This window comes from Dama dama, chromosome 9 (genome assembly GCF_033118175.1).
Source record: "Dama dama isolate Ldn47 chromosome 9, ASM3311817v1, whole genome shotgun sequence".
NCBI classification, from domain to species: Eukaryota; Metazoa; Chordata; class Mammalia; order Artiodactyla; family Cervidae; genus Dama; species Dama dama.
Window position 1 is genome coordinate 21,296,231 of NC_083689.1, and position 26,190 is coordinate 21,322,420.

At 50.1% G+C, this 26,190-nt stretch overlaps 1 protein-coding gene across 1 annotated transcript in view; it reads left to right on the forward strand.

The window, feature by feature from the left end:
• The first annotated feature begins 7,225 nt into the window (after positions 1-7,225).
• C3 (complement C3) overlaps positions 7,226-26,190 on the forward strand; it is a 36,481-nt gene continuing 17,516 nt past the window's right edge. Inside the window, exons 1-21 of the mRNA XM_061150554.1 lie at positions 7,226-7,384; positions 8,190-8,382; positions 9,570-9,732; positions 9,842-9,912; positions 11,736-11,830; positions 11,934-12,016; positions 12,111-12,201; positions 12,316-12,418; positions 12,549-12,675; positions 13,336-13,451; positions 13,552-13,698; positions 14,607-14,816; positions 14,941-15,147; positions 16,529-16,687; positions 17,237-17,366; positions 17,632-17,703; positions 17,872-18,069; positions 20,301-20,412; positions 20,709-20,794; positions 25,226-25,368; positions 25,466-25,678. Coding sequence (XP_061006537.1) covers positions 7,308-7,384; positions 8,190-8,382; positions 9,570-9,732; positions 9,842-9,912; positions 11,736-11,830; positions 11,934-12,016; positions 12,111-12,201; positions 12,316-12,418; positions 12,549-12,675; positions 13,336-13,451; positions 13,552-13,698; positions 14,607-14,816; positions 14,941-15,147; positions 16,529-16,687; positions 17,237-17,366; positions 17,632-17,703; positions 17,872-18,069; positions 20,301-20,412; positions 20,709-20,794; positions 25,226-25,368; positions 25,466-25,678 — 2,796 coding nt within the window. The 5' untranslated portion in view covers positions 7,226-7,307. The remainder of the gene's footprint in view (positions 7,385-8,189; positions 8,383-9,569; positions 9,733-9,841; positions 9,913-11,735; positions 11,831-11,933; positions 12,017-12,110; positions 12,202-12,315; positions 12,419-12,548; positions 12,676-13,335; positions 13,452-13,551; positions 13,699-14,606; positions 14,817-14,940; positions 15,148-16,528; positions 16,688-17,236; positions 17,367-17,631; positions 17,704-17,871; positions 18,070-20,300; positions 20,413-20,708; positions 20,795-25,225; positions 25,369-25,465; positions 25,679-26,190) is intronic.

Here is a 26,190-nt window from a genome sequence, read left to right on the forward strand (position 1 = left end):
CCATCTGATGCAAAGAACTGACTCATTTGAAAAGACCCTGATGCTTGGAAAGATTGAAGGCAGGAGGAAAAGGGATGAGATGGTTGGGTGTCATCACCGACTGGATGGACATGAGTTTGAGCAAGCTCAGGGAGTTGATGATGGACAGTGGTGTGTAGCAAGCTGCAGTCCATGGGGTTGCAAAGAGTCAGACACGACTGAGCGGCTGAACTGAACTGAAATGAGGTGACTCAGGCTGAGTGCTGTGTACCACACCCTAGTCTAAAGCCTCCAGGGTCTTTAATTCTAGAAAAGCTTATGAAGCACAGAAAGACTGTTTAACTTGCCCAAGGTAACACAGCAAAATGTTGGAAGGCTCAAGACTCAAAACATCAGCAGTCTGGTTCCAGAGCTGCCCTTTAGCATGGTATGCCCTGCCGGCTCTGCACCCAGACTCTTGCCCCCAAGCCTCTTGACCTTGCCCACATTTGCTGTGCAGCCTGTTAAGTAGCTTAACCTCTCTGTTTCCTTTCATGTAAAATGGGGACCCCAGAGAGCTGAGTATCACACATCAAGATGGGAATCTGGCTCAGCACAGTGCCTTGCAACACAGCCTGACCATTTGGGAATGTCCCCCAACCTCAAGGAGTGCAGGTTAGAGGTGCACCTGTGCACACATCTATGCACACCCCTGTGCACACCTGTGGGCAGGCGCCCATGATGCATTTTGCTCTGCCCCACTTCGCCCTTCATCTAGAGCACTCAGAATCTCTGCTGGAGCCCTGAGAAATATTCCTCGGTGGGGACCGCAGGCATGGATGGGCCAGGGGGAGGCAATCAGGCTGGGGTCAAGGCTTTCTGCAAGCGGAAACAGGTCCAGCTAGGGCCCGGATGAATATATATAGCCCAGCCAGACAAAGAAGGAAGTGGGAAGGCATTGCAGGCTGAGGAAATTCTGCAGTAAGGCGATGCCCAGAACAATTTGCAAGTTCCTCTGCAGGTCTGGCGGGAGTCAGGGGGGAGGGCAAGAGCAACTGGCAGAAACCTCAAGGCAGGCAGACGTTCTTGGACTTTATGCTGGGGCCCACGGGAGCCAAGAAGAGTTTAAAGCAATGAGGGACTTGGTTGTCTAGGGATGATGTTTTATTCTTCGTGTGTGTTAGAACGTATGGCTCTCCCAAGTTGTCCCCTCCCTAATCCCCACAGCTTGGGACTACGTCCCCTTACATGACAAGAGGCACTTTCCAGGTGTGATTCAATTAAGCATATTAGAATGAGGAATGATTCTGGATTGTTCAGATGGATGCATTGTTGTTACAAGAGTCCTTGTAAGAGGGGGGGCACTTTGCAGGCGGCTCAGATGGTCAAGAATCTGCCTGCAATATAGGAGACCCAGGTACAATTCCTGGGTCAGGAATATCCCCTGGAGAAGGAAATGGCAACCTGCTCCAGTATTCTTGCCTGAAAAGTCCCATGGACTGAGGAGCCTAGTGGGCTATAGTCCATGGGGTCACAAAGAAATGGACACGACTCAGTGACTAATACTAGGAGGGTCAGGATCAGAGAATGAGGTGTGATGGTGGAAAGTGATGTGGGGTGTTTTGTTTGGTTGAGTTTTGTTTTGTTTTGGTTTTTGGCTGTGCCAGTTCTTAGTTGCAGCATGCAGGATCTTCAATTTTTGTTGCAGCATATGGGATCTTTGGTTATGGCAGTCGGGATATTTTATTTGTTCCCTGTGGGATCTAGTTCTCCAACCAGAGATGGAACTCAGGCCCCCTGCATTCGGAGCACAGAGTCTTAGCCAGTGGGCTGCTGAAAAGTCCCTAGAGTCATGCATTTTGAAGATGGAAGAAGCCATGAGCCAAGGAGTGCAGGCAGCCCATAGAAGCCAGAATAGCCCTGGTACAGATTCTCCCCTAGAACTTCCAGAAGAAACACAGCCCTCCTGACACCTCAATTTCAGACTTCAGCCCTCCAGAACTGTAGGATAATAAGCACATTGTTTCAAGCCACCAGAACTGTGATCATCTGTTACAGCAGCAATCAGAAACTCTGGAGCCCACCTCCCTGCTTCAAATCTCAGCTGCTACCAGCTAGAGGCTCTTAACCAAGTGGCCAAAGCCCTCAGTTTCTTTATCTGTAAAATGGGGATAGTAATAGCACTTAATGGGCTTGCCTGGTGGCTCAGTGATAAAGAATCCACCTGCCAATGCAGGGGACTTGAGTTCGATACCTGGGTTGGGAAGATCCCCTGGAGAAGGAACTGGCAACTCACTCCAAAGTTTTGCCTGAGAAATCCTATGGACAGAGGAGCCTGGTGAGCTACATGGGGTCGCAAAAGCGTCAGACACGACTGAGCAACTAAACAACAATAGCACCTGAGGCATTCAGAATAAACAAGATGTGCAAAGTTAAGATGCATAAAATCAATAAGATGCTGCCACTGAGAGGTTCACAGTCACTAGCCTACATTCTGGTATTACACATCATAATTTTGTAGAAGGAATGCAAAGGTGTGTTTTAGAAAAAAGTCCCCAGGGACTTCTCTGGTGGTTCAGTGGTTAAGACTCCACACTTGCAGTTTGAGGGGAGCAGGTTCAATCCCTGGTCAGAAAACTAAGATCCCACATGCTGTACCATGAGTCCAAAGGAAAAAAAAAAATCCCCAGTTGCTATGGACTAGATGACCTGGAAGAGGTGAGTTTATAGCAAGGAGGCCAGGGACCACAGGGGTGGAAAGAAGGATGGATGGGGAGAGACAACCAAGGGGTCCCAGGGAGGATTACAGGGGATGAGGGAGAGGGAGGAAGAGGGAACTCTGGCTTGGAGGCCTGGAGGGGCTGTCACTGAAATAAGGCAAGAGAGAGGAGAAGCAGGTGTTAGTAAAAATAAAAATACAGTTCATTACATCCTGCTTGCACCAAGTGCTGGGCGCCTGTCTGAGCACTAGCTTGCCTGATGATATGTGCTGTCACCCAAAACTCAGAGGGAAGTTCAGTAGCTGCAATGTCTAATTTAAAGATGAGCAACAGAGGCTGAGAGAAAGCAAAGCTGGAGTCAAAACTTTTGGCTTGGAATTCCCTGGTGGTCCAGTGGTTAGGACTCCACCGTCACTGCTGATGGCCTGGGTTCAATCCCTGGTTGGGGAACTAAGATCCTTCAAGCTGAATGGCACGTTCAAGGGAAAAAAAAACAAAACACCCCTGGCCCCTGCATTCCCCAAGGTAGAGGGTCCCTAGTGTCTCTGCTTGCATATGCATGAGTAGGTGGGGGGAAAGGAGCCAGAGGGCAAATGGATGGGTTCCATCAGATCAAGGTTAACCCAAGTTAATGAGTAACAAGTAGGGAAGAAAGGGGAGCCTGGTGGGGGAGGGGGAGGTGGGGCCAGGCTCTGGGTCCTGGAGAGAAATTCCCAGAAAGCAGTGTAGCACCCATCCTGGAATGGGCGGGAGTGAAGGGTGAGGAAGATGGGTGTCCGCTGCTCCCAGATGTGGCCATGCCTGTGTGGGGAAAGGGTGGGGTTGGGGTGCAGCCAGGAGATCACAATAAGGCAAATGCAGGGGACTGAAGGGGAGAGGGGCACCTGGGCTCCCGTAACTCAGAAATCACGCCCGTTTCTGCCCCCCCATTCTATTTGCAGCCTAGCTAGGGTTGCCAGACAAAATACAAGATGCCCAGTTAAATCTGTATTTCAGATAAATAACAAATATTTTGGGTTTCTCTGGTGGCTCAGTGGCAAGGGATCCACCTGCCAATGCAAATGACTTAGGCTCAATCCCTGATCCAAGAAGATCCTCTGGAGAAGGAAATGGCAACTCACTCCAGGATTCTTGCCAGGGAAATCCCATGGACAGAAGGCCCTGGTGGGCTACAATCCATGGTGTTGCAAAAGAGTTGGGCACAACTTAGGGACTAAACAACAACAAGCAAACATATTCTGTTTGTGTAAGAGTCTCCTAGAGGGGCGTCCCTGATGGTCCAGTGGTTAGGACTCTGGGCTTCCAGTGCAGGGGCTTCTGGGTTTGTTCCCTGGTCAGGAAACTAAGATCCTGCAAGATGTATGGCATGGCCAAAAAAAGAAAAAAAAAATCTCCTAGATATTCCACTTAGAACCTGCCCAGGCAGCCTCGCTCCCCCTGGGTCTACACCAGGAGTGCCTCCTTCTCTTTCTCCCCTGTTGGCTTATCTTTCCCATCATTCCCCTCCCAAACTTCTGGATGCAAATATCCATTCCTCTGAAAAAAGCCTGGAAGAATTCCTCTGGTTTCCTTCCCTCCCAGGAGACCTTGGTTCACTTTCACCTCCATCCCTCCGGTCACCTCCTTGATGTCATGGGTAGGACCCTTCTCAGACCTCCATCGCTGTGGGCATGAGCTTTCCCTCCAAGCCCAGGACTTCAAGGCATCTGTGTGTACTCAGTCGCTTGGTGTCCGACTCTTTGCTACGCCATGGACTGTAGCCCACCAGGCTCCCCTGTCCATGGGATTCTTCAGGCAAGAATACTGGAGTGGGTAGCCATGCCCTCCTCTAGGGGATCTTCCCAACCCAGGAATCAAACTTGTGTCTCTCACAGCATCTGGGTTCTCTTAATTGTCAAAACAGCAGGAACTGGGACTTCCCTGGCAGTCCAGTGGTTAAGACTGCGCTTCAAATGCAGGGGGGCAGTTTCGATCCCTGGTCGGGGGAACTAAGATCCCACCTGCCTGCTGCACGGTGTGGCTGAAATAAAAAATAAAAAACAAAGCGGCAGGAACTGCCATCAACCCCATTGTTCAGATGGACTAACTGAGGCTCTGAGGGAGGGGCAGGCAACCTCACAGGGAGAGCGAGGTCAGCAGGAATTCCTTCTCAAATTCTTGATTTCTTGACAAATCACAGAGCCCTAAGGCTTAAGCCTATAACGGAACCAGGAAACCCGGTGAATATTTTGGCCGGTGGACAGGAGAGAAAGATAAAGAAAGTATTGGGGAGTGGAGGATCCTGGCAGGTGGCCTCATCTCAGTTTCAGAAGTTGAACCCCAGTTCTGTAGAGTAAGCAAGTGTTTGCCTCCCCCTCCTCCTCCTCCTCTTCCAAAGAAAGCATGTCGCAATCAGATCAGACAGAGGCCAAGTTTGTTGTTTCTCCACGCCTCCCCTTACTCGGGACACGGGGGCATGGCCGGGAAAAGAGCATGGTTTACAGGAAATCAGAGTGAGGTCCCTGTTAACCCCTTCAAGGAGGCTTTGGAAAACAACCCTCTGGGCTTCTGAATCCTCCATCTCTTCAGGGTTCTAGATCCCCCATCCTCCCTACACCTGGCTTCACATTCCCCCCATCCCCCAGAGGCTCAATTTACAAGCAAATTAAATTGACACTGAGGCAAAAATCCAGTTTGGACAATGTGGCCTTAAGTGGGGCAGTGGGCCGGGGGCGGGGTGGAAATGAGGAAATTGGCAATTTTGTGCAAGACTGGTGAATCTGCAAATCAATATAACTATGGAGGGGAATTTAGCGATATCTAGCAAGGTTACTGTTAACACACAGCCTTTGATCAGAATTATCTTTTCTCATTGTAGTAAGAACCCTTTGAAGTTGCTTGCCGTTATAACCCCTTTATAGGAGGAAACTGAGGCTCAAGTGGTTATCAGTAATTTCCCCAAGGTTTACCAGTTAATAATCATGAGAACTGGGCAATAACTGGGCAAGAACTGGGCAATAATGCAGATTATCTCTGCAGGGAGCATGGTTTTATAACAATAGGAAGTCTGTCTGTCCATCAGTAGATGACTGGTTACTGTCACAGCCTGTAAGAACAAGGAAGCTCTCTGTGCTCTGATAATGAAACAATCTCTATGGTATATTGTTTATGAAAAAGCAAGGTGTAACCCAGGGAGACCAGGAAGAAGAGTGTGTAGAGCTTTCTGATATTTGTTTTTGAAACGTGTGAATGTTCGTAAATGTATAATATACCTCTGGAGAGAAACATGAGACTTGGTTACATGGTCATGTCTGAGACCCTGCTGCTGCTGCTGCTGCTAAGTTACTTCAGTCGTGTCCGTCTCTGTGCGACCCCATCCCTGGGATTCTCCAGGCAAGAACACTGCAGTGGGTTGCCATTTCCTTCTCCAATGCATAAAAGTGAACAGCGAAAGTGAAGTCGCTCAGTCGTGTACGACTCGTAGTGACCCCATGGACTGCAGCCTACCAGGCTCCTCCGTCCATGGGATTTTCCAGGCAAGAGTACTGGAGTGGGGTGCCATTGCCTTCTCCGGTCTGAGACCGTGGTGGCTACCAACAAGAGCAGGAGGAAGATTACCTTTTGGATATTGAACCATATTACCAATTCATATGCAACAAGTTAAATACAATTTTTAATAATAATAATATCCTAAGAGGATGTTTTTAAATTTATTTTTTAATTGGAGGATAATTGCTTTACAATGTTGTGTTGGTTTCTGCCATACATAAACATAAATCAGTCATAGGTATACACATGTCCCATCCCTCTTGAACCTCCCTCCCTTAAGAAGGTGTTGATGTAACACAAAAGCTAGCCATGGGACTTTCCCCAATTATGACTTTTTAAAACCGCATAGCCACTCAGGCCTCTTGACGAGAGTAGGTGGAGGGAATTCCAGGCTCTCCTTGCCGTAGAAAACATTCTCACTTGGATAGTGAACTCCTACATATACTTCAAAGCCCAGTTGAAATGTCCCCTCCTCCAAGAAACCTTCCCTGACCCTCCAAGAAGCTGAGTCTTTCTCCACTGGAGAAAACACTCCATGGGACTAGGAGCATTGATGCTGGAGTCTGTCCCTGGCCCCCAGCCCCATGCCAACATGGAAGATTCTGGAAGTGGGACATGAGATGCTAGCACAGAGATAGACTCACAGGAAGAGTCTGGTGAATAAACGCATGATTAAAAGTAGTCAGAGGGCCAGGTCCAGATATCTGGAGTTGGGGGCAAGGGGTGGCTCTCGGCCCTCTGCTTTCATCTACTACCAAGTGGATGTAACAGGGAAAGGTCCCTGATCACCAGCTGGCCATGACCCCGAGGGAGGCCTGGGCAGGAGGTTGTTGTGTCCCTGTAGCTGAAGAACATGGCCCCGGGTCATTTATGCCAGGCGTGCTGGCCCTACAGATTGAAAAACTTAGGAAACAGTATTGAGAAATCTGGGGCAGTCCCAGGGAGGGGGGAGGCCTCGGGGAGTGAGGGCTGGTAGGAGGAGGGAGGAAGGCAGGAGCCAGATAAAAGGCAGCCTCCAGCAACCTCAGCTCACTCCCCCCCTGCCCTCTCCCTCCGTCCCTCCGTCCCTCCGTCCCTCCGTCCCTCCACTGCCCCAGCACCATGCAGCCCACCTCAGGTCCCAGCCTGCTGCTGCTGCTGCTTCTAGCCAGTCTCCCCATGGCCCTGGGGAGCCCCATGTGAGTAGTCACAGCCTGACCCCCAAAAAAGGCCGCTTCAGAGATGGGAGTATGCATTTGTGGTAAGCAGCCCTGCATGTGTAGGGCGTGTGTGCAGTGATGAGTGATTCTGCAGGAGAGGTGATTTGGCGTCCTGGACATTTGACCATCATAGATTCTGGGAGTTTGCAGTTTCAGGTTTTAAGGGTCTAGAGATTTCTTATGGGTGTATGTGACTGAGGGCATGGATCTGGGTCTGGGGTGCCACAGGTTTAGGGAGAAGTTTGGGATGTTCTGGGCTGCCCTGGTGGCTCAGCAGGTAAGGAATCCTGCAATGCAGGAGACACAGGAGACACGGGTTCGATCCCTGGGTTGGGAAGATCCCCTGGAGGAGGGCACCGGCAACCCACCCCGGTGCTCTCGTCTGGAGAATCCCATGAACAGAGGAGCCTGGCCGGCTACAGCCTAGAGGGTAGCAAAGCGTCGGACACGACTGAAGCCATTTAGCACATAGCGCATGTGGTGTTCCAGGGTTGGGTGTTTAGAGATTTGGGGTGTTTAAAGATTTCGGGATTAGAGCTCCTGGAATAAGTGTGTTCAGTGGTGAGTTTGGAAGTCTAGAGTCTTGGAAGAGTTGGCACCTCTGATTTTGATGTTCAGGAGTTGATGGGATGTGAAGCACTGCCCTGCTTCCCCCCAGCTATCTGCCGGGTCACCGGATCCCCTGTGAGACCAGGGACTGGGGCAGAGCCCTCACCCTGGGGAAGGGCTGGCATCTCGGGCTTCCGGGGATGACAGCTCCACGCCCCATTCTCCCCTCCGGCAGGTATTCCATGATCACCCCCAACATCCTGCGTCTGGAGAGTGAGGAGACGGTGGTGCTGGAGGCCCACGGAGGACAAGGGAATATTCCGGTCTCGGTCACCGTCCACGACTTCCCGGCCAAGAAACAAGTGCTGTCAAACGAAAACACCCAGCTGAGCAACGACAATGGCTACCTGGCCACCGTCACCATCAAGGTGGGCGCGCCAGGGAGCCCAGTCCTGCGGATGCCGCCCCAGTTCTGAGAGTCCACCCGGCTGAGCCCCTGCTCCCTCTCTGAGCCCCGCCCCTTCGGAGTCTCCCCCTCCCCCATCTGAGCCCTCCCTTTTCTGAGCCCCTCCCACTGCTTCATCCCGTGCTTTCTCAGAGCTTCTTTTTTATTTTAAATTAATTAACTTATTTTAATTGGAGCACAATTACTTTACAATATTGTGATGGCTTTTTGCCATACATCAACATGAATCGGCCACAGGTCCCCGCATCCACTTTGGTCCCCACCCTATCCCTCTGCTACTGCTGCTGCTAAGTCGCTTCAGCCGTGTTCGACTCTGTGCGACCCCATAGACGGCAGCCCACCAGGGTCCCCCCTCCCTGGGATTCTCCAGGCAAGAACACTGGAGTGGGTTGCCATTTCCTTCTCCAATGCATGAAAGTGAAAAGTGAAAGTGAAGTCGCTCAGTCGTGTCCAACTCTTAGCGACCCCATGGACTGCAGCCTACCAGGCTCCTCCGTCCATGGGATTGTCCAGGCAAGAGGACTGGAGTGGGTTGCCATTGCCTTCTCTGCCCTATCCCTCTGGGTTGTCCCAAAGCACTGGCTTTGGGTTCCCGGCTTTAAAAAAAAAAAAAAAAAAAAACTTTTAATTTATACTGGAGCATAATTGATTAGCAATGTTGCAGTAATTTCAGGTGTACAGTCAAGTGATTCAGTGATACATATACATGTATCTGTTCTTTTTCAAATTCTTGCCCCATTAGGCTGTTACATAATATTGAGCAGAGGTCCCTGTGCTATACAGTAGACCCCTGATCTCTCTCAAGCCCGCCTCCTTCCAAGCCCTAGGATCTCTGGGTCCTTTCCCATTTCTGACCCCCCCGTCCCTCCAAGCCCCTCCCCCTCCAAGCCCTCCTCTTCTTTCAGAGGCCCTTCCATCTGAGTCTTCTCTTTGAGTCCCCTTCCCCTTCTGAGCCCTCCCTCCTCTGAGTCGCCAGTCTTACTCCCCCTTCCCATCCCTCCCTCTGACCCCCACCCCCTCTCTTACCCTTCCCCCATCTCAGTACCCCGTTACTCCCCAAATCTGGGCAAACCAGAATTGATGGGCAGGCTGTGTTGTGAAGAGGGGCAGGTGGAGCAGGCCCCTAAAGATCTCTTGGTTCATGCCCAGATCCCGGCCAGCAAAGAGTTAAAATCAGACAAGGGGCATAAGTTCGTGACTGTCCTCGCGACCTTCGGGGGTGTTGTGGTGGAGAAGGTGGTGCTGATCAGCCTTCAGAGCGGGTACCTCTTCATCCAGACAGACAAGACCATCTACACCCCAGGCTCCACGGGTAAGGGGCGGGGAGGGGTGGCTGGAGAAGGCGGGGTGGGGGCGGGGCAGGGCTGGGGGCGGGGGCGGAGTCTCACCCAACGCTCTCTTTCTCTGCCACCGCCTCTCAGTCCTCTATCGGGTCTTCACTGTCGACCACAAGCTGCTGCCCGTGGGCCAGACGGTTATCGTCAGCATCGAGGTACCAGCCAACCGGGGCCCCAGACCTACCCGGGGCTGAGACTCCGGGAGAGACAAAGAGATCGAGACAGAGAAAGAGCCACCCGCGGAGACCCAAAGTCAGAGAGGCACATGGAGAGGTCGGGAGAGGGGGCGGGGACCCAAGGTGACCACGTGGGGCGAAGCTTACTTGCGCCTGTGGATTCTAGCTCCAGATAGACGCCCGGTCACTGTGTGACTCTGGACAGGTCACTTCACCTTTCCGAGTCTGTTTCTTCATCCGAAGAGTGGGATGGTGACAGACACTAATTCTCTAGTGCCGCCAGAGGGCGCCCGTGAGCACTTGAGTCAGGCCCTGCCCGCTTCTCTGCCCCCAGCCCTCCAGGGCTCCCACTTGCCTGAGAACACACTTTCAAGTCCTCCTGCAGCCCACAAGACTCTGCAAGACCTACTCCCTCCCCTCCCTGCCCTCGCTTCTTCCCTCTCTTCTGCTAGGCTCACTCTGCTCCAGCAACACACCAGTCTCCTCGGGCACAGCCCTGCCCCAGGGCCTTTGCATGCACTATTCCCCCTACCCAGAAAACCCTTTTCCTGGAAATTTCCACACAGACCGCTCCCTCACCTCCTTCAAGTCTTTGTTCCAGTTTCCAAGTTTTACAGTGAGATCTCCCTGAGTGCCCTGTAAAATTGCAACACCCCCTCTCCTTCTGGCATCTTGTAAATTGGCTCTATACATTTTATTAATTGCACCTTCCCCTAACCTCCACTGAACATAAATTCCAAATGGAGGGGAAGGGATTTTCTGTTGACAGCAGGCTTGGCGGGTAGTAGGATAAATAAAAACTTACTGGAAGGAGGGAGGGAAGGTGAGGGGAGAGAGAAGCAGGGAGAGATGGGGAGGGGACCATACATGTAGAAGGAAGGGGGAGAGAGGAGAGGAAGACTGGGGCATGTCCTCCTCTGGGGATCTTCTTGAGTATTTACTGAGATTACACACAGCTAACAAGGCCCAGGTCCTGAAGGCTGTGAGCTGGCTTTAGAGATTTTGGGGTCTACAGGGAACAAGACACACATCTCCCCTAAAGGCACAGTGTTCAGCTCCCAGCAAATGTCACCCCATACCAACAGAAGCATGGTATCCACAGTGACCCCAATTTCCAAGAGAAGCCAGAAAACCAGATTTCTATGTGATGTCTCCTGATGTTTAACTATTGGCAATGCATGAAATCGTATGTGTATGAGGTCGAGCCATGCAACATTGCTGTGTCAGAAAGGCAAATGTGGGCAGTTATGTGTGGTGTATGTATGTGCTAATCAAATGCTTAGCACGGGGTCCTCCATCACCATAGAAAGACACATGCTAGTTATTATCATTTTTAACATTTATTTGTTAGGTTGTGTCGCGTCTTAACTGCGGCATGTGGAATCTAGTTCCGTGACCAGGGATCAAACGTGTGATCCCTGCATTGGAAGCGTGGAGTCTTAGCCACTGGACCACCACCAGGGAAGTCCCAAATGCTAGTTATTAATTGTTTTTGGAGAGACACTGGTCATCATCAGCTCTTGCCTATATTAACATGTCCCAAACCAGTGATATAGGAGAAATAATTATCTTTTTCTAGATATGCGCATTGAGCACAGAGAGGCTAAGTAACTTGCCCAAGGTCACACAGCTTGTAATGGGCTCAGTGGGGATTTGAACCCAAGCTGACTGGCTCGGGGGCACGTTCTTCACCACTGCCCCTGAGGACCTAACACAGAGAGAATGTCCAGACACAGACAAGGAGGGGAGAGCCAAGAGGCAAAGCCTCATCTCTGAAGGGCCATTTCTCCGTGTCCCCCCAGACCCCCGACGGCATCCCTGTCAAGCGGGACTCCCAGTCTTCTCACAACCAATTTGGCATCTTGGCCTTGTCCTGGAATATTCCAGAGCTGGTGAAGTATGTCAGGCCTTCCCGGAGGGGGTTTGGGGCTCCCCTACCCCAGGAGAGGGAGTGGGGGGCTGCCAGGTCTGCCCAGATCACCAGCCTGCCCTCCCCACAGCATGGGGGTCTGGAAGATCAAAGCCCACTATGAAGACTCTCCGCAGCAGGTCTTCTCCGCTGACTTTGAGGTGAAGGAATATGGTAAGAGGACCAGGGAGCTGGGGTTGGGGGGATGGGGGCGTGCATCAGGCTGGGCCCAGTGCTGGGCCCCCACCAACATGATCTGTCCCCCCAGTGCTTCCCAGTTTTGAGGTCCAACTAGAGCCTGAAGAAAAGTTCTACTACATTGATGACCCAGATGGCCTGAAGATCAACATCATTGCCAGGTGAGGGGCAGGGGGAGGGGCCAAGTGGGGGGAGGGGCTCAAGCGAGGCCAAAGCCAGTTTGGAGGAAGACTCATCTACAGAGGCAAGAATCTGAGACTATCCCTGCATCGTAGGTTCTTGTATGGGGAGCACGTGGACGGAACAGCTTTCGTCATCTTTGGGGTCCAGGATGGTGACCGGAGAATTTCATTGACTCACTCCCTCACCCGTGTTCCGGTACCTAACAGAGGCCCTGTCTGGTCTCCTCCACTATGAACACCCTTCCTGTCTCCTGTCATCTGAGCCCACCCCCCGGGCCCTCCCCCAAGGTCCCCCGTCCGCCATGAACCCTTACTGTCTCCCCCAGATCAACGATGGTAATGGGGAAGCCATACTGAGACGTCAGGTTTTGCTGAATGGAGTACAGCCCTCCCGAGCTGATGCCCTGGTGGGCAAGTCCATATATGTGTCCGCCACCGTCATCTTGCAATCAGGTGAGGCCCAGTCTGGGGGCAGAGGCCTGGAATGAAAGGGGGATCCAGTCTCATGGGGGAGGTCCAGTCGGAGGGAGGAAACACAGAATGAAGTGGGTATCCAGTCTGAGGAGGGAGGTCCAGTCTGAGGGAGGAGACCCAGAATGAAGGGGAGGTCCAGTCTGAGGGGGAAGGCCAGGAATGAAGGGGGCAGGATCCAGTCTGACAAGAGAGGTCTCGTCTGAGACAGGAAGCCCAGAATGAAGGGCAGTGGGGGTTCCAGGCTGGCAGGGGAGGGCCAGTCTGAAGGAGGAGGCCCAGAATGAAGAGGGGTCCAGTCTGAGGGAGGAGGCCCAGAATGAGGGAGGGGTCCAGTCTGGCAGGGGAGGTCCAGTCTGAGGGAGGAGGTGCAGAATGAAGGAGAGGATCCAGTCTTACAGGGGAGATCTAGTCTGAGGGAGGAGGCCCAGAATGAAGGAAGGGTCCAGTCTGACAGGGAAGAACCAGTGCAAGAGGGGAGACTCATTCTGAGGGTGGATGTTCAGAATGAAGCTGGAATCAGGTCGATGGGATACAGTCCAAGGACAGAGGCCCAGTACAAAGGCAGAGTGCAATCTGACGGGGGAAGCCTGGTCCTGAGGGGTGGCCCAGGAGCCCTCCCTCACGGCTGGCCCCCCTCAGGCAGCGACATGGTGGAGGCGGAGCGCACCGGGATCCCCATTGTGACTTCCCCCTACCAGATCCATTTCACCAAGACCCCCAAATTCTTCAAACCTGCCATGCCCTTCGACCTCATGGTGAGACCCTGGGCAGGACTGCACCCCTCGACCCTGCTCCTGAGCTTGGTCACACTTCTGGGTCTGCCTGAACGCCCCCTACCTGCCCCTGTACCCACAGGTGTACGTGACGAACCCCGACGGCTCCCCCGCCCGCCACATCCCCGTGGTGACCCAGGGCAGCAACGTGCAGTCCTTGACCCAGGATGACGGCGTGGCCAAGCTAAGCATCAACACACAGAACAAACGGGATCCCCTGACCATCACCGTGAGTTCTGGGCCAGCCTCAGGGGACTTAATTTTGTAGAGTGGGGGTCCTAACCTGTGCACAAAAGGATCCCGTCCCGGGTATAGAGTGGGATCCTTTCATTTGCATAAAGGGATGTGCCATCCACAGAGATGTTTTCATTTGCAAAGAAGGGCTCTTTTTATGTTTTCATTTATTTGATTGCAGTAGAATTGACTTACAATGTTGTGTTAATGTCTGCTGTACAGCAAAGTGATTCAGTTAGACATATGCATATTTACATTCTTTTTCATGTTTGTTTCATGGTTTATCACAGGATATTGAATAGAGTTCCCTGTGCTCTACTGTAGGGCCTTGTTTATCCATTCTATATATAATAGTTTGCATACATAGATGTGTTCTCATCTGCACAGTAGGGTCCTACCTTCTAGATGTCTTCTGCCCAGGTGTCTTTTTATTTTAAATTATTTATTTATTCATTTTTGGTGGCACTGGGTCTTCATTGCTGTTTGCCAACTTTCTCTAGTTGTGGTGCTTGGATTTCTCATTGAGGTGGCTTATCTTTGTTGCAGACCACAGGCTCTAGGGTGCATAGGCTCAATAGTTGTGACACACAGGCTTAGTTGCTCCACAGCGCTTGTAATCTTCCCGGACCAGGGATCAAACCCATGTTCCCTGCATTGGTAGGCAGATTCTTATCCACCATGCTATCAAGGAAGTCCCTGCCTAGACATCTTATATGGACACTTGTGATAGCATTGGGCCCACCTGGATCATTCAGTCTCCTCCCCATCTCCTTAAGATCCTTAACCTAATCTCGTCTGCAAAGTCTTTCTCCTCACATAAAATACCCTGGTCTCAGGGGTATGGATTTAGATGTGTCTGGGGAGGGCGGGTGGGCATCATGGCGTCCATCTTTCCCTGACTAGGTACGCACAAAGAAGGACAATATCCCCGAGGAGCGACAGGCCACCAAGACCATGCAGGCCCTACCCTACAACACCCAGGGGAACTCCAATAACTACCTGCACCTCTCTGTGCCCCGCGTGGAGCTCAAGCCTGGGGAGACTCTCAACGTCAACTTCCACCTGCGCACAGATCCCGGCCAGCAAGCCAAGATCCGCTACTACACCTACATGGTCCGTGGCTTTCTAGAACCCCCAGCATCCCCGGGAGCTCTCATCCATCCCAGATTCCCCCCTCCCCACTCCCACCCATTCTCCCACTCACCTTCCTGATCCTTGTACCGAACCATCCTCCCAGATCATGAACAAGGGGAAGCTGTTGAAGGTCGGACGCCAGGACCGAGAGCCCGGCCAGGACCTGGTCGTGTTGCCCTTGACCATCACATCAGACTTCATTCCTTCCTTCCGCTTGGTGGCCTACTACACGCTGATTAATGCCAACGGCCAGAGGGAGGTGGTGGCCGACTCCGTGTGGGTGGATGTCAAGGACTCGTGTATGGGCACGGTGAGCTCCCTGGCACCTCTCTGTGCCCATCTGGGGGCCCTCCACCTGGCTGTCCCTCTCCCCGTCTTGTGCCTCTGGCTCTGTCTCTCTCCAACCTCTTGAGTCCATGCCTCTTCCCCATTTCAGAGTTCCTGCCTCTTCCTTTTCCATCTCATTCTTTCTTCCATCTCTTTCAGCCTCAGCTTCTTCATCTTTTTTTTCGTGATATGGACCATTTTTTAAAGTCTTTATTGAATTTGTTACAACATTGCTTCTGTTTTATGCTTTTGGTTTTTTGGCTGGGAGGCAGGTGGGATCTTAGCGCCCCAACCAGGGATCGAACCTGTCCTCCCTGAATTGGAAGGCGAAGTCCTAACCACTGAAACGCCAGGGAAGTTCCCTTAGTAGCTTCTTTTTCTTCCAGTTTTATTGATATGTAATTTACACACAGCACTAAGTTTAAGGTGTAGAACATAATGATTTAACTTAGGTACATCATAAGTGATCACCACAATAAGTTGAGTGAATATTGATCATGTCATAGAGATATGAGATTAAAGAAGTAGAAAAAAAAATCTTTCCCCTTGTGGTGAGATTTCAGGGTTTCCTCTAACGACCTTCCTATATGATGGCACAGCAGGGTTAATTACATATATTTATTATGTTGTCCATTACACCCCTGGTACTTATAACTGAAAGTTTGTTTTTAACCACCTTCACTCAATTCCCCCTCCCTTTACCACACATCTGATCTCTTTTTCTATGAGTATGTTTCTTTGAAGTATAATTGACCTATGGTGGTGGTTACTTGCTAAGTCGTGTCCGACTCTTTGCAACCCCACGGACTGTAGTCTGCCAGGCTCCTCTGTCCATGGGATTTCCCAGGCAAGAATACTGGAGTGGGTTGTCATTTCCTTCTCCAGGGGATCTTCCTGACCCAGGGATCAAACCTGGGTCTCCTCCATTGCAGGCAGATTCTTTACGGACTGAGCTACAGGGAAGTACCTAATTGACCTATGCCACTATGTCAGTTCCTGGTGTATGACATTTCTACAATCCAAATATCAATATGTGATTCGATATTTCTGTGGGTTTCAAAATGCTCACCATGATGTGTCCTGTTAGTAACCACGTGTCACCATACAAAGATCCTATGCGGTTATTGACTATCTTCCTCACACTGTGTATTTGATCCCTATGACTCATTTATTTCGTGAGTGGAGGCTTGCACTCAGCATCTCTCTTGCCCTTGGTTTTCTCTCTTTTCTTGATTTTCTGCCTGATGCCAGTTTGGCTTGCTTCTTCCCCTCCCCTTTCAGTCCAGCTCAAGACCTCCTCTGTCTTGGGCTTCTTGGGGTCTTACAGGGCTGACTTCCCCCTCCAATCTGCTCCCCTCCCATAGCTGGTGGTGAAAAGTGGTGGGAAGGAAGAGAAGCACCATCGACCCGGGCAACAGATCACCCTGAAGATTGAAGCTGACCAGGGGTCCCGAGTGGGGCTGGTGGCCGTGGACAAGGGCGTGTTTGTGCTGAATAAGAAGAACAAATTGACCCAGAGTAAGGTATGCCCCAGAGTCACTGAGGTTGGTTCAGAGATGACATTGGGGTGAGGCGGGAATGATGCTTGTTGTCGTCAGTCACTCAGTCCTGTCCAACTCTTTTTCAACTCCATGGACTGTAGCCCACCAGGCTTCTCTGTCCATGGCATTTCCCAGGCAAGAATACTGGAGTGGGTTGCCATTTCCTTCTCCAGGGGACCTTCCCCACCCAGGGATGGGACCTGTGTCTCCTGCATTGGCAGGCAGATTCTTTACCACTGAGCCACCTGGGAATGGTGCTGGAGAGGAGCAGATGGGTTGAGCATAGAGGTCCAAATGGATATAGACACGGGGATGGGTGGAAGTCAAGTCAAGGATGAGAATGTGGGTGGACAAAGGTCCACATTGGAGATGGTGCTGGGAAAGGACGCAGTCCAGAGCCCAACTCTGGATCGTCCATCGTGACCTGCCGGCTGGGGGAGCAGGATAAGGATGGATGGGGTGGGGCTGGATGGACAAGTTGGCGAGAGGGTGGAGGCACTTCTGACCCTCCGCCTCCACTCCACCCCGCAGATCTGGGACGTGGTGGAGAAAGCGGACATTGGCTGCACCCCAGGCAGTGGAAGAGACTATGCCGGCGTCTTCACCGATGCAGGACTCGCCCTCAAGACCAGCCAGGGCCTGGAGACCAAGCAGAGGGCAGGTGAGGACGCAGGGAGAGGCAGGGCAGGCGGGGAGCAGGGCCTCTATCCCCCAGATACTGAGAACAGGCTAAGGGCAGGGCTCTGGGGTGCAGGGCAGGGTGTTGAAGTCCCGCCTCCACCACCATCTCGCAAATCACTTCTTTCTTAGCCTCGGTATGGGCCGCAATAACACTCCAGCATCACGGCGAGGGTAGGGGTGGGGAGGAAACCAAGGACACATTGTAGGTGCCTAACCCATCTGGTTCCCCTTCCACCTGCCTTTAGATCCGCTGTGCCCGCAACCAGCCGTCCGCCGGCGCCGCTCGGTGCAGCTCATGGAGAAGAGGATGGATAAAGGTGTGCGCCCTCCGCTGGTCCCCACCCATTCTGGATCCCAGCTAGAGAGGGAAGGGGAGGGTCTGACCGTGGGGAAGTTCTCCCTGGGGCTGTGTCCTGAGCGCCTGCTGCTTCGAGGCCGCAGCTGAGGGCGCGCGGGACGTGGCGGGGAAACCTGTGTTCCCACAGTGGGTCAGTACAGCGGCGATCTGCGCAAGTGCTGTGAAGACGGCATGCGGGACAACCCCATGAAGTTCCCGTGCCAGCGCCGGGCCCAGTTCATCCTGCAGGGCGACGCGTGCGTCAAGGCCTTCCTGGACTGCTGCGAGTACATCACTCAGCTGCGGCAGCAGCACAGCCGCGACAGCGCCCTGGAGCTGGCCAGGAGTGAGTCCTGTGGCGGGGAGGGCGGGCCTGTCCGAGGTGGGAGGGAGGGGTCCAGTCCTAGGACCTGGTCCTAGTCGCAGGCGGAAGAAAGTGCTTGTCCGAGGGATGAAGGACCTAGTCTAGTGGAGAAGACTCCTTACTTGAGGGCAAGGAAATTTCCTGCCTGGGTGGATTGGCCTGGCCCTGGCCCCAGACAGGTAAAGTTTGACTTTACCAGTGCCCAGGACTCACATGGTCTGAGGGAACGTTCTAGAAGATAAAGCTGGTCACACTAGTTGCCAGTAGGAAGACCTGAGATGGGTTCTAAGCTTGCCTTTACCAAAGAAAACTAATTCATGTTGCCTTCTTAAGAGAGCTGCTCAACCTTTGCCCAATCAATGTTCGATCATTCATTCATTCATTCGGTTTTGGATAGACATGTACACAGTCAAAACTCTACATCTCAGGCCACATCAATCTTAGGCAAAGCCAGGGCTTCTCTTAGAAGCCCCCTTTAAGCAAAATCAGAATGGTCTCACCACAAAGTGGCCTTTACAGAACTGACAAGAGTCTCCACTGCCATCTGTTGAGAGACAGAGGAGCCTGGTGTGGCCTGATCCCACCATTATTCAGTTTTTAAAATTTTTGATTATGCCATGTGGCATGCAGAATCTTAGTTCCCTGACTAGGGATTGAAACTGTGCCCCCTGCAGTGGAACTTCAGGACCTTAACCACTGGACCACCAGGGAAGTTCCTCTCCTTTTCTCTTTTTGTTTTTTAAAAACATCTTTTGATATGTCTTAATTAGAGGACTTCTGTGCTGCAATGGGCTTTGTTGAAACTGAATTATCTGCAGACACCTCTCAAAAGCAGCCATTGCCAAAGTCAAATATTTCTGAATTCCTTTAGCTGGAACACTAGCTACCCCTTCAACCCTCTACCCCGCCAAAAACATAATGATTCCCAACATACATGAGCACAGAATTCTACCTTCAGTCTCTTCGCAAATTATAATGACTAGGCATGCTACTCTCTGCTCCAGTGACCCAAGACTTTTCCTTCACCAAGAAGCAATTTAGACAAAGTGTGTATGATTTACACACACATGGATGACCACCCCCCCCCCACCAGCATTGTGTCATTTCTTTAGCCAACTGTGGGTGATACAGAGGGTTGATTAATAGTTAGTATCCCAAAGGCACTTTGATAGATTATTCCAGAGTATTGGGCTTCCCTTGTGGCTCAGCTGGTAAAGAATCTGCCTGCAATGCTGGAGACCTGGGTTCGATCCCGGGGTTGGGAAGATCCCCTGGAGAAGGGAAGGGCTACCCACTCCAGTATTCTGGCCTGGAGAATTCCATGGACTGTATAGTCCATGGGGTCACAAAGAGTCGGACACGACTGAGTGACTTTCACTTTCTTCACTTTTATGTGTGTATTTAAGTATCTGTGGAATTCCACCTACTTTGTGGTTAGGCAGAAAAGTGGAAGTGTTAATCACTAAGAGTCTGACTCTTTGTGACTCCATGGCTGTAGCCCACCAGGTTCCTCTGTCTATGGGATTTCCCAGGCAAGAATACTGGAGTGGGCAGCCATTTCCTCCTCCAGGGGATCTTCCCAACCCAGGGATCGAACCTGTAACTCCTGCATTGACAGGCAGATTCTTTACCATCTGAACCACCAAGGAAGCCCCAAAACCAAATTAAAATATGTTCATCATTTTTTGAGGAAAGCCCAGCCAGGATTGAACTCTATTCTAGCCAACTTTGTGTACTTGCTGATGGGGTCAAGATGACTTTTAAAGGCCACTGTCTCTTTGGCAATCTCCCTCAAGTCTGGGGGAATCTCTCAGCTAGCCTCATTGTTTTCAAGATAGATTAACCATCACATGGCTAACATAATGCAGCAGGCATGGGCCAATGATGCTTTTAGAGGCTCATTCATGCAAACGTTTTCATTCCCTTGAAAATCAGAGAAGGGGAGAAAAAAAATCAACCCAATGCAGTGTGGCTTATTTTCACCTTTATACCAACCTGGTTGTAAAATATGACTTTTAATATTTTTTTAATGGAGAAAGGAGCCTCTAAAAGGGGCAAATGTGCCTAGGATCCCTGGAAGTGATCATGTGACCTTGGGTGTATCCATACTAGGAATCCCCTCAGAGGATTATAAAGATAAATATCTAAAAGGGACCGTGGAGGGAGCAGGAGGGGGGGTTCAGTCTGTTTTAACCCCCCACCCCCACCCACAGGTGACCTGGATGATGAAATAATCCCAGAGGAGGACATCATTTCCCGAAGTCAATTTCCCGAGAGCTGGTTGTGGACCATCATTGAGGACTTTAAACAAGCAGACAAAAATGGGTAAGGCTGGGATGTCCCCACTTCAACCTATCCCCAGGCCAGCTTCTATGATCACCCCAGATTGGACACTGCATTTGCATGCACCTCAAACCCCCTTCTTTTGTGGAATCATGGTGGAAGCACACAGCCCAGCCTAGAAAAATCGAGTTGGGGCTACCTAAATGTACCCACCTCCAGCCCCCTTCCAACCCTGTCCCTTGGGGCCCCTCCCTACCTGCTCTCCCCCTGCACCCTGCTAGAAGTCTTCTCCTAATGCCCGCCCGCCCCCCCCCCCCCCCCAATTCTCCCTGGACCAGAATCTCCACGAAGCTCATGAACGTGTTTTTGAAAGACTCCATCACCACCTGGGAGATTCTGGCCGTGAGCTTGTCGGACAAGAAAGGTGAGAGAGGATGGTGGTCCGGTCCTCAGAGGCCAGGACCCCAGATCCCCCGAGCATTTTCTCATTCCATCCTGACAGATCTTTTGTTTCCTGGTGGCTAACACTTTGCCCTGGTTACTAGAGAGGGATTAGAGAGCAGAATGTGAGTGACATTGTGATTTGGTAAATAGACTTTATTTTTAGTGCAGTTTTAGTTCAGAGCACGGAGAAGGCAATGGCACCCCACTCCAGTACTCTTGCCTGGAAAATCCCATGGACGGAGGAGCCTGGTAGGCTGCAGTCCATGGGGGTTGCTGAGCGTCAGACACAACTAAGCGACTTAACTTTCACTTTTCACTTTTCACTTTCATGCATTGGAGAAGGAGATGGCAACCCACTCCAGTGTTCTTGCCTGGAGAATCCCAGGGACGGTGGAGCCTGGTGGGCTGCCATCTATGGGGTCGCACAAAGTTGGACACAACTGAAGTGACTTAGCAGCAGTAGCAACAGCAGTTCAGAGCAAAATTGAGAGGATGGTGCAGAGACTTCCTATGTACCATTTCCCCCACCACATCCACAGCCTCCCTCAGCATCAACATTGTAACAGTTGATGGACACATCATTATCTTTGCTAGTTCTTAGCTGATATTAGGGCTCACTCTCTGTGTCATATGTTTCTGTGGGTTTGGACAAATGTATAAAAACACACAGGCTTCCCAGGTGGTGCAGTGGTAAAGAATCTGCCTGCCAAGGCACCAGATGCAAGAAAGGCAGGTTCGATCCCTGGATCAGGAAGATCCTCTGGAGTAAGAAATGGCAACTCGCTCCAATATTCTTGTCTGGAAAATTTCATGGATGGGCTACAGTCCATGGGGTCGTAAAGATTTGGACACACCTGAGTGAGCACACACATGCATAAAGATGTATATCCACCATATCATATAGAATTATTTGCGATATGATATATTATTCTATAATATCACATAGAATAATTTGCCACAAGAACTTGGTAGGGGTGATATTGCCATGGTAGTGAGTAAGGCAATTAAGAAAAAAATAAAAGAGGAAGCGGGATGAAGTGAGTGATCGAAACATCAGTGGGTAGGCTGTGAAACACAACAAAAAGGTATATGCATCCCCTCCCCCCACCACTGCCACCAAGGGCTGCGTGTGAGACCCTGACAAACCCTAGTCAAGTATGAATGATTTAGAGCTGGTCTGGGAGTGGGGCAAGGAAAGTGAGGCACTGACTTTGAATGCAAAATTAAGTGGGTGCCAAAAAACTCAGTCATCAAGATAAATTGTATTTTCATGCAATAGTTTTTTAAAAAATCAAAATGAATGCCAAAAAAAAAAAAAAAAAAAAAAAAAACCTGTGATGTACAAAATACCCAGATTCTAAATAAAGACCAGCACTGTGTTGAGCCCTGTTGGAGCTTGAGGCCAAAAGAAAGATGTGTTTCATATACATATTTTCTGTCCATTTTAAAGGTTATTTTTTTCCCCAGAGCATTAAAGTAGTTGAAAAACTATTAAAAACACTAAAAAAACAAAACAAAACAAAAAGATGTATTAAAACTCACAGCATTTAGTGTATTTCATTTATACCACACCTAGTTACTCTAGTACAAGTTTATTTAGTTATAATTTATCATAAGTTATACTTCAGTGTCATTTTACTTTCCTGGCTTCAAAACTTTTAAAATCTGCTTCTTTGCTTGTCTTGCTTTTCATGAAAGGAATTGTGATTTTCTGATAATTTCTCTTGAACAAGTGATGATGGCAGATGAAATCATATATGCAAGGCACATAGTTTTCCTTCTGCCTGGGACTCCAAAGTCACTCAGCACAGTTCTAGTTTGGGGTCCCCATCCCTGTTTCAAATCAGGGCATCTTCATATTTGCCTGTTGTACATTTCTGTATACCAAGGTTCTGTTTGAGGTTTCCTTTACCTAAAAATGTTCCTGCAGCTTGAAAAAAAAAATGTTAAAAACTACCATTAGACCCTTGCCCCCTAAGCGTGTTCCCTGGACTAGTTGCAATCTGGTAAAGGAGCTTTACCTGGGAGTTTGTTAGACATTCAATATCTTTTTTTTTTTAACTTTTTTATTTTATATTGAAGTATAGCCGATGAACAGTGTTGTGATAGTTTCAGGTAGGCAGTGAAGAGACTCAGCCATACATATCCATGTATCCATTCTCCCCCAAACTCCCCTCCCATCCAGACTGCCACAAAACATTGAACAGACTTCCCTGTGCTATACAGTAGGTCCTTATTTGTTGTCCATTTAAAATATAGCAATGTGTATAAGACATTTAGGCTTCCTTTATGGCTCAGTAAGTAAAGAATCTGCCTGCAATGCAGGAGACCTGGGTTTGACCCCTGGGTTGGGAAGATCTCCTGGAGAAGGAAATGGCAACCCATTCCAGTATTCTTGCCTGGAGAATCCCATGGACAGAGGAGCCTGGCAGGATATAGTCCATGGGGTCGCAAGAGTTGGACATGACTTAGTGACTAAACCATCACCATAAGACATTCAGAAATCTTGTACTCCTGACCTGCTGAGTCAGACATGTATTTTGTTACATGATTCCTGGGAGATCTGTATGGCCATGAATGTTAGGAAACATCTTCCCTCCACCAGCATTTCTCAACCTCCTCATTGATGTGATTCTGGGCTGGGTCACTCTATGTGGCAGGAGACTGTCCTGTACGATAGAAGATGTTGATAATCTTCATGGTCTCTATCTGCTAGATTCCAGTAGCAACCCATTCTCCTAGTTGTGCCATTCAAAATGTTCCAGGGGAGCTGTGCAGAATCCCTGTGGTTTTACATCTTGCCTGTGACATCTTTTTAATATCATTAACTCATTGAATGCTCACAACTACCCTATGAGATTGGTACCATAAATGAGAACACTGAAGCCAGGGAAAGAAGGTGACTTTTCCAGGGTCACCAATGAATGAAACTTTTAGGAATCCAAGCTTCAGAATAAAGATTGTAGCCTTGTAACCAATAGAATGGGGCTTCCTGGGTGGTGCTAGTGGTAAAGAACCCGCCTGCCAATGTAGGAGACATAAGAGATGCGGGTTCAATCCCTGGGTCATGAAGATCCCCTGGAGGAGGAAATGGCTTCCCACTCCAGTATTCTTGCCTGGAGAATACCACAGACAGAGGAGCCTGGTGGGCTACAGTCCAGAGTGTCGCAAAGAGTCAGACACAACTGAAGCAACTTAGCATGCACGCAACCAATAGAACTTGAAAATTTTAGTCTTAAGAGCTCTTGTGGGGTAAAGAAAGAGTATCGTTAAAAGCGGGGCGCTTCCCAAGCCCAAGTCCCTGAGTCCAAATCCCACATCTTTCTCTGGGCAGCCGTGTGGCCTTAATCAAGTTACTCAGCCTCTTTATGCTTATCCATAAAATGGGCACAACCGAAAGAGTAACTACTCAAAGTGTTGGGATTTTATAATAGTTATAATAGTGCCGGCCACGTTGTACATGTTCAATGAGTGTAAAGTATTATTTTTATTATTGGAGTTGAGCATATTTTAGGGGTCAAAGAGTAACTGCCTTTTGGAGATGTATAGACGCCTCCTTAAATGACACAGATCAGGTATCAGAAGTCAATTCTTTTTTAAAAGATATTTCTTTTTATTTATTTATTTGACTGCACTGGCTTTTAACTGTGTCATATGAGATCTAGTTCCTTGACCAGGGATCAAAACTGGGCCCCCTGAATTGGAAACCCAGAGTCTCAGCCACTGGACCACCAGGGAAGTCCCTTTTTTAAAAATTGAATTATGGTTGATTCACAGTGTTGTGTTAGTTTCTGGCTTAGTCATTTCTTTCTAAGAGATTTTCTTTTTGTCTACACCATGCGACTTGCAGGATCTTAGTTCCTTGACCAGGGACCAAAACCCCCCAGCCCCCCACCCCTGCCACGATGTTACATCCATGTATGAGTGCTTAGTGGCTCAGTCATGTCCAACTCTGAGACCCCACGGACTGTAGCCCGCCAGGCTCCTCTGTCCACAGGATTTCCCAGGCAAGAATCCTGGAGTGGGTTGCCATTCCTTTCTCCAAGGGAATCTTCCTGACCCAGAGTTTGAACCCAGGTCTCCTGTGTTGTAGGCAGATTCTTTACTATCTGAGCCACCAGGAAAGCCCCCGTATTATGTCTATGGGCTTCTGCAAAGACCTGGGGATAGCTCCCGCGGTCAAGTGTAAGCATTGAGACGTTGGTAGGGGCAAGAATTCGGACCCAGTCCACCCTGCCCAGTCCCCTAACCCGTATTATGTCTATAGGCTTCTGCAAAGACCCTTGGGATAGCTCCCGCGGTCAAGTGTAAGCACTGAGACAGTGGTAGGGGTGAGAATTCGGACCCAGTCCACCCTGCCCAGTCCCCTAACCCCACTCCTGACACTCTGTTCTGTTTCCACTCCGGGCAGGGATCTGTGTGGCTGACCCCTATGAGGTCACTGTGATGCAAGATTTCTTTATCGACCTGCGTCTCCCCTATTCGGTGGTGCGCAACGAGCAAGTGGAGATCCGAGCGGTCCTCTACAACTACCGGGAGGCAGAAGATCTCAAGGCGCGTCCTTGGTGCAACAGAGGCATGGAGGGTGCGGGGACTTGAGGGAGCGAGTCTGTGGCATGTTCTCCTGACCCATCCTCTCTCTCCCTGGCAGGTGAGGGTGGAATTGCTCTACAATCCAGCCTTCTGTAGCCTGGCCACCGCCAAGAAGCGCCACCAGCAGACTCTAGTGATCCCAGCCAGGTCCTCGCTGGCGGTGCCTTACGTCATTGTGCCCCTGAAGGTCGGCCTCCACGAGGTGGAGGTCAAGGCTGCCGTCTACAACCACTTCATCAGTGATGGTGTCAAGAAGACCCTGAAGGTCGTGGTGAGTCCTTGGGGTACCTGTTGCCCCTTGTCCTTCAGGAGAGGCTCCTGTTCGCCCTGTGCTGTCAACCCAACTTGGAGACCCAGGCCCACCATAGGAGATTCAGGAGCTCTGGAAGTTTGGAAGGAGGGCCAGGATTAGGGTAAGGCAAGTGAGGCGTTATTCTTGAGCACAGAATTTTTAGCAGACACCCGAAAACTCAGAGATCAATAATATTTTTTCATTAAAACATTTTAATATCAAATATGACATCTTGTAACATTTTAGCACAGGCATTTTCTTCTGACTTTAAAAATCTTGGGGGCAGTTCCCTGGTGGTCCGGTGACTAGGACTCAGTATTTTCACTGCTGTGGCCCTGGGTTTGATCCCTGGTCTTGGAACTAAGATATCATAAGCCACACAGCTCAGCCAAATAAATCAATAAATTTAAAAATCTTGAGAAAATATATTTCACAGAGCAAATATTGCAAAGGAATAATATACAATTGCAAGAATTAGGACACTTCTTCTT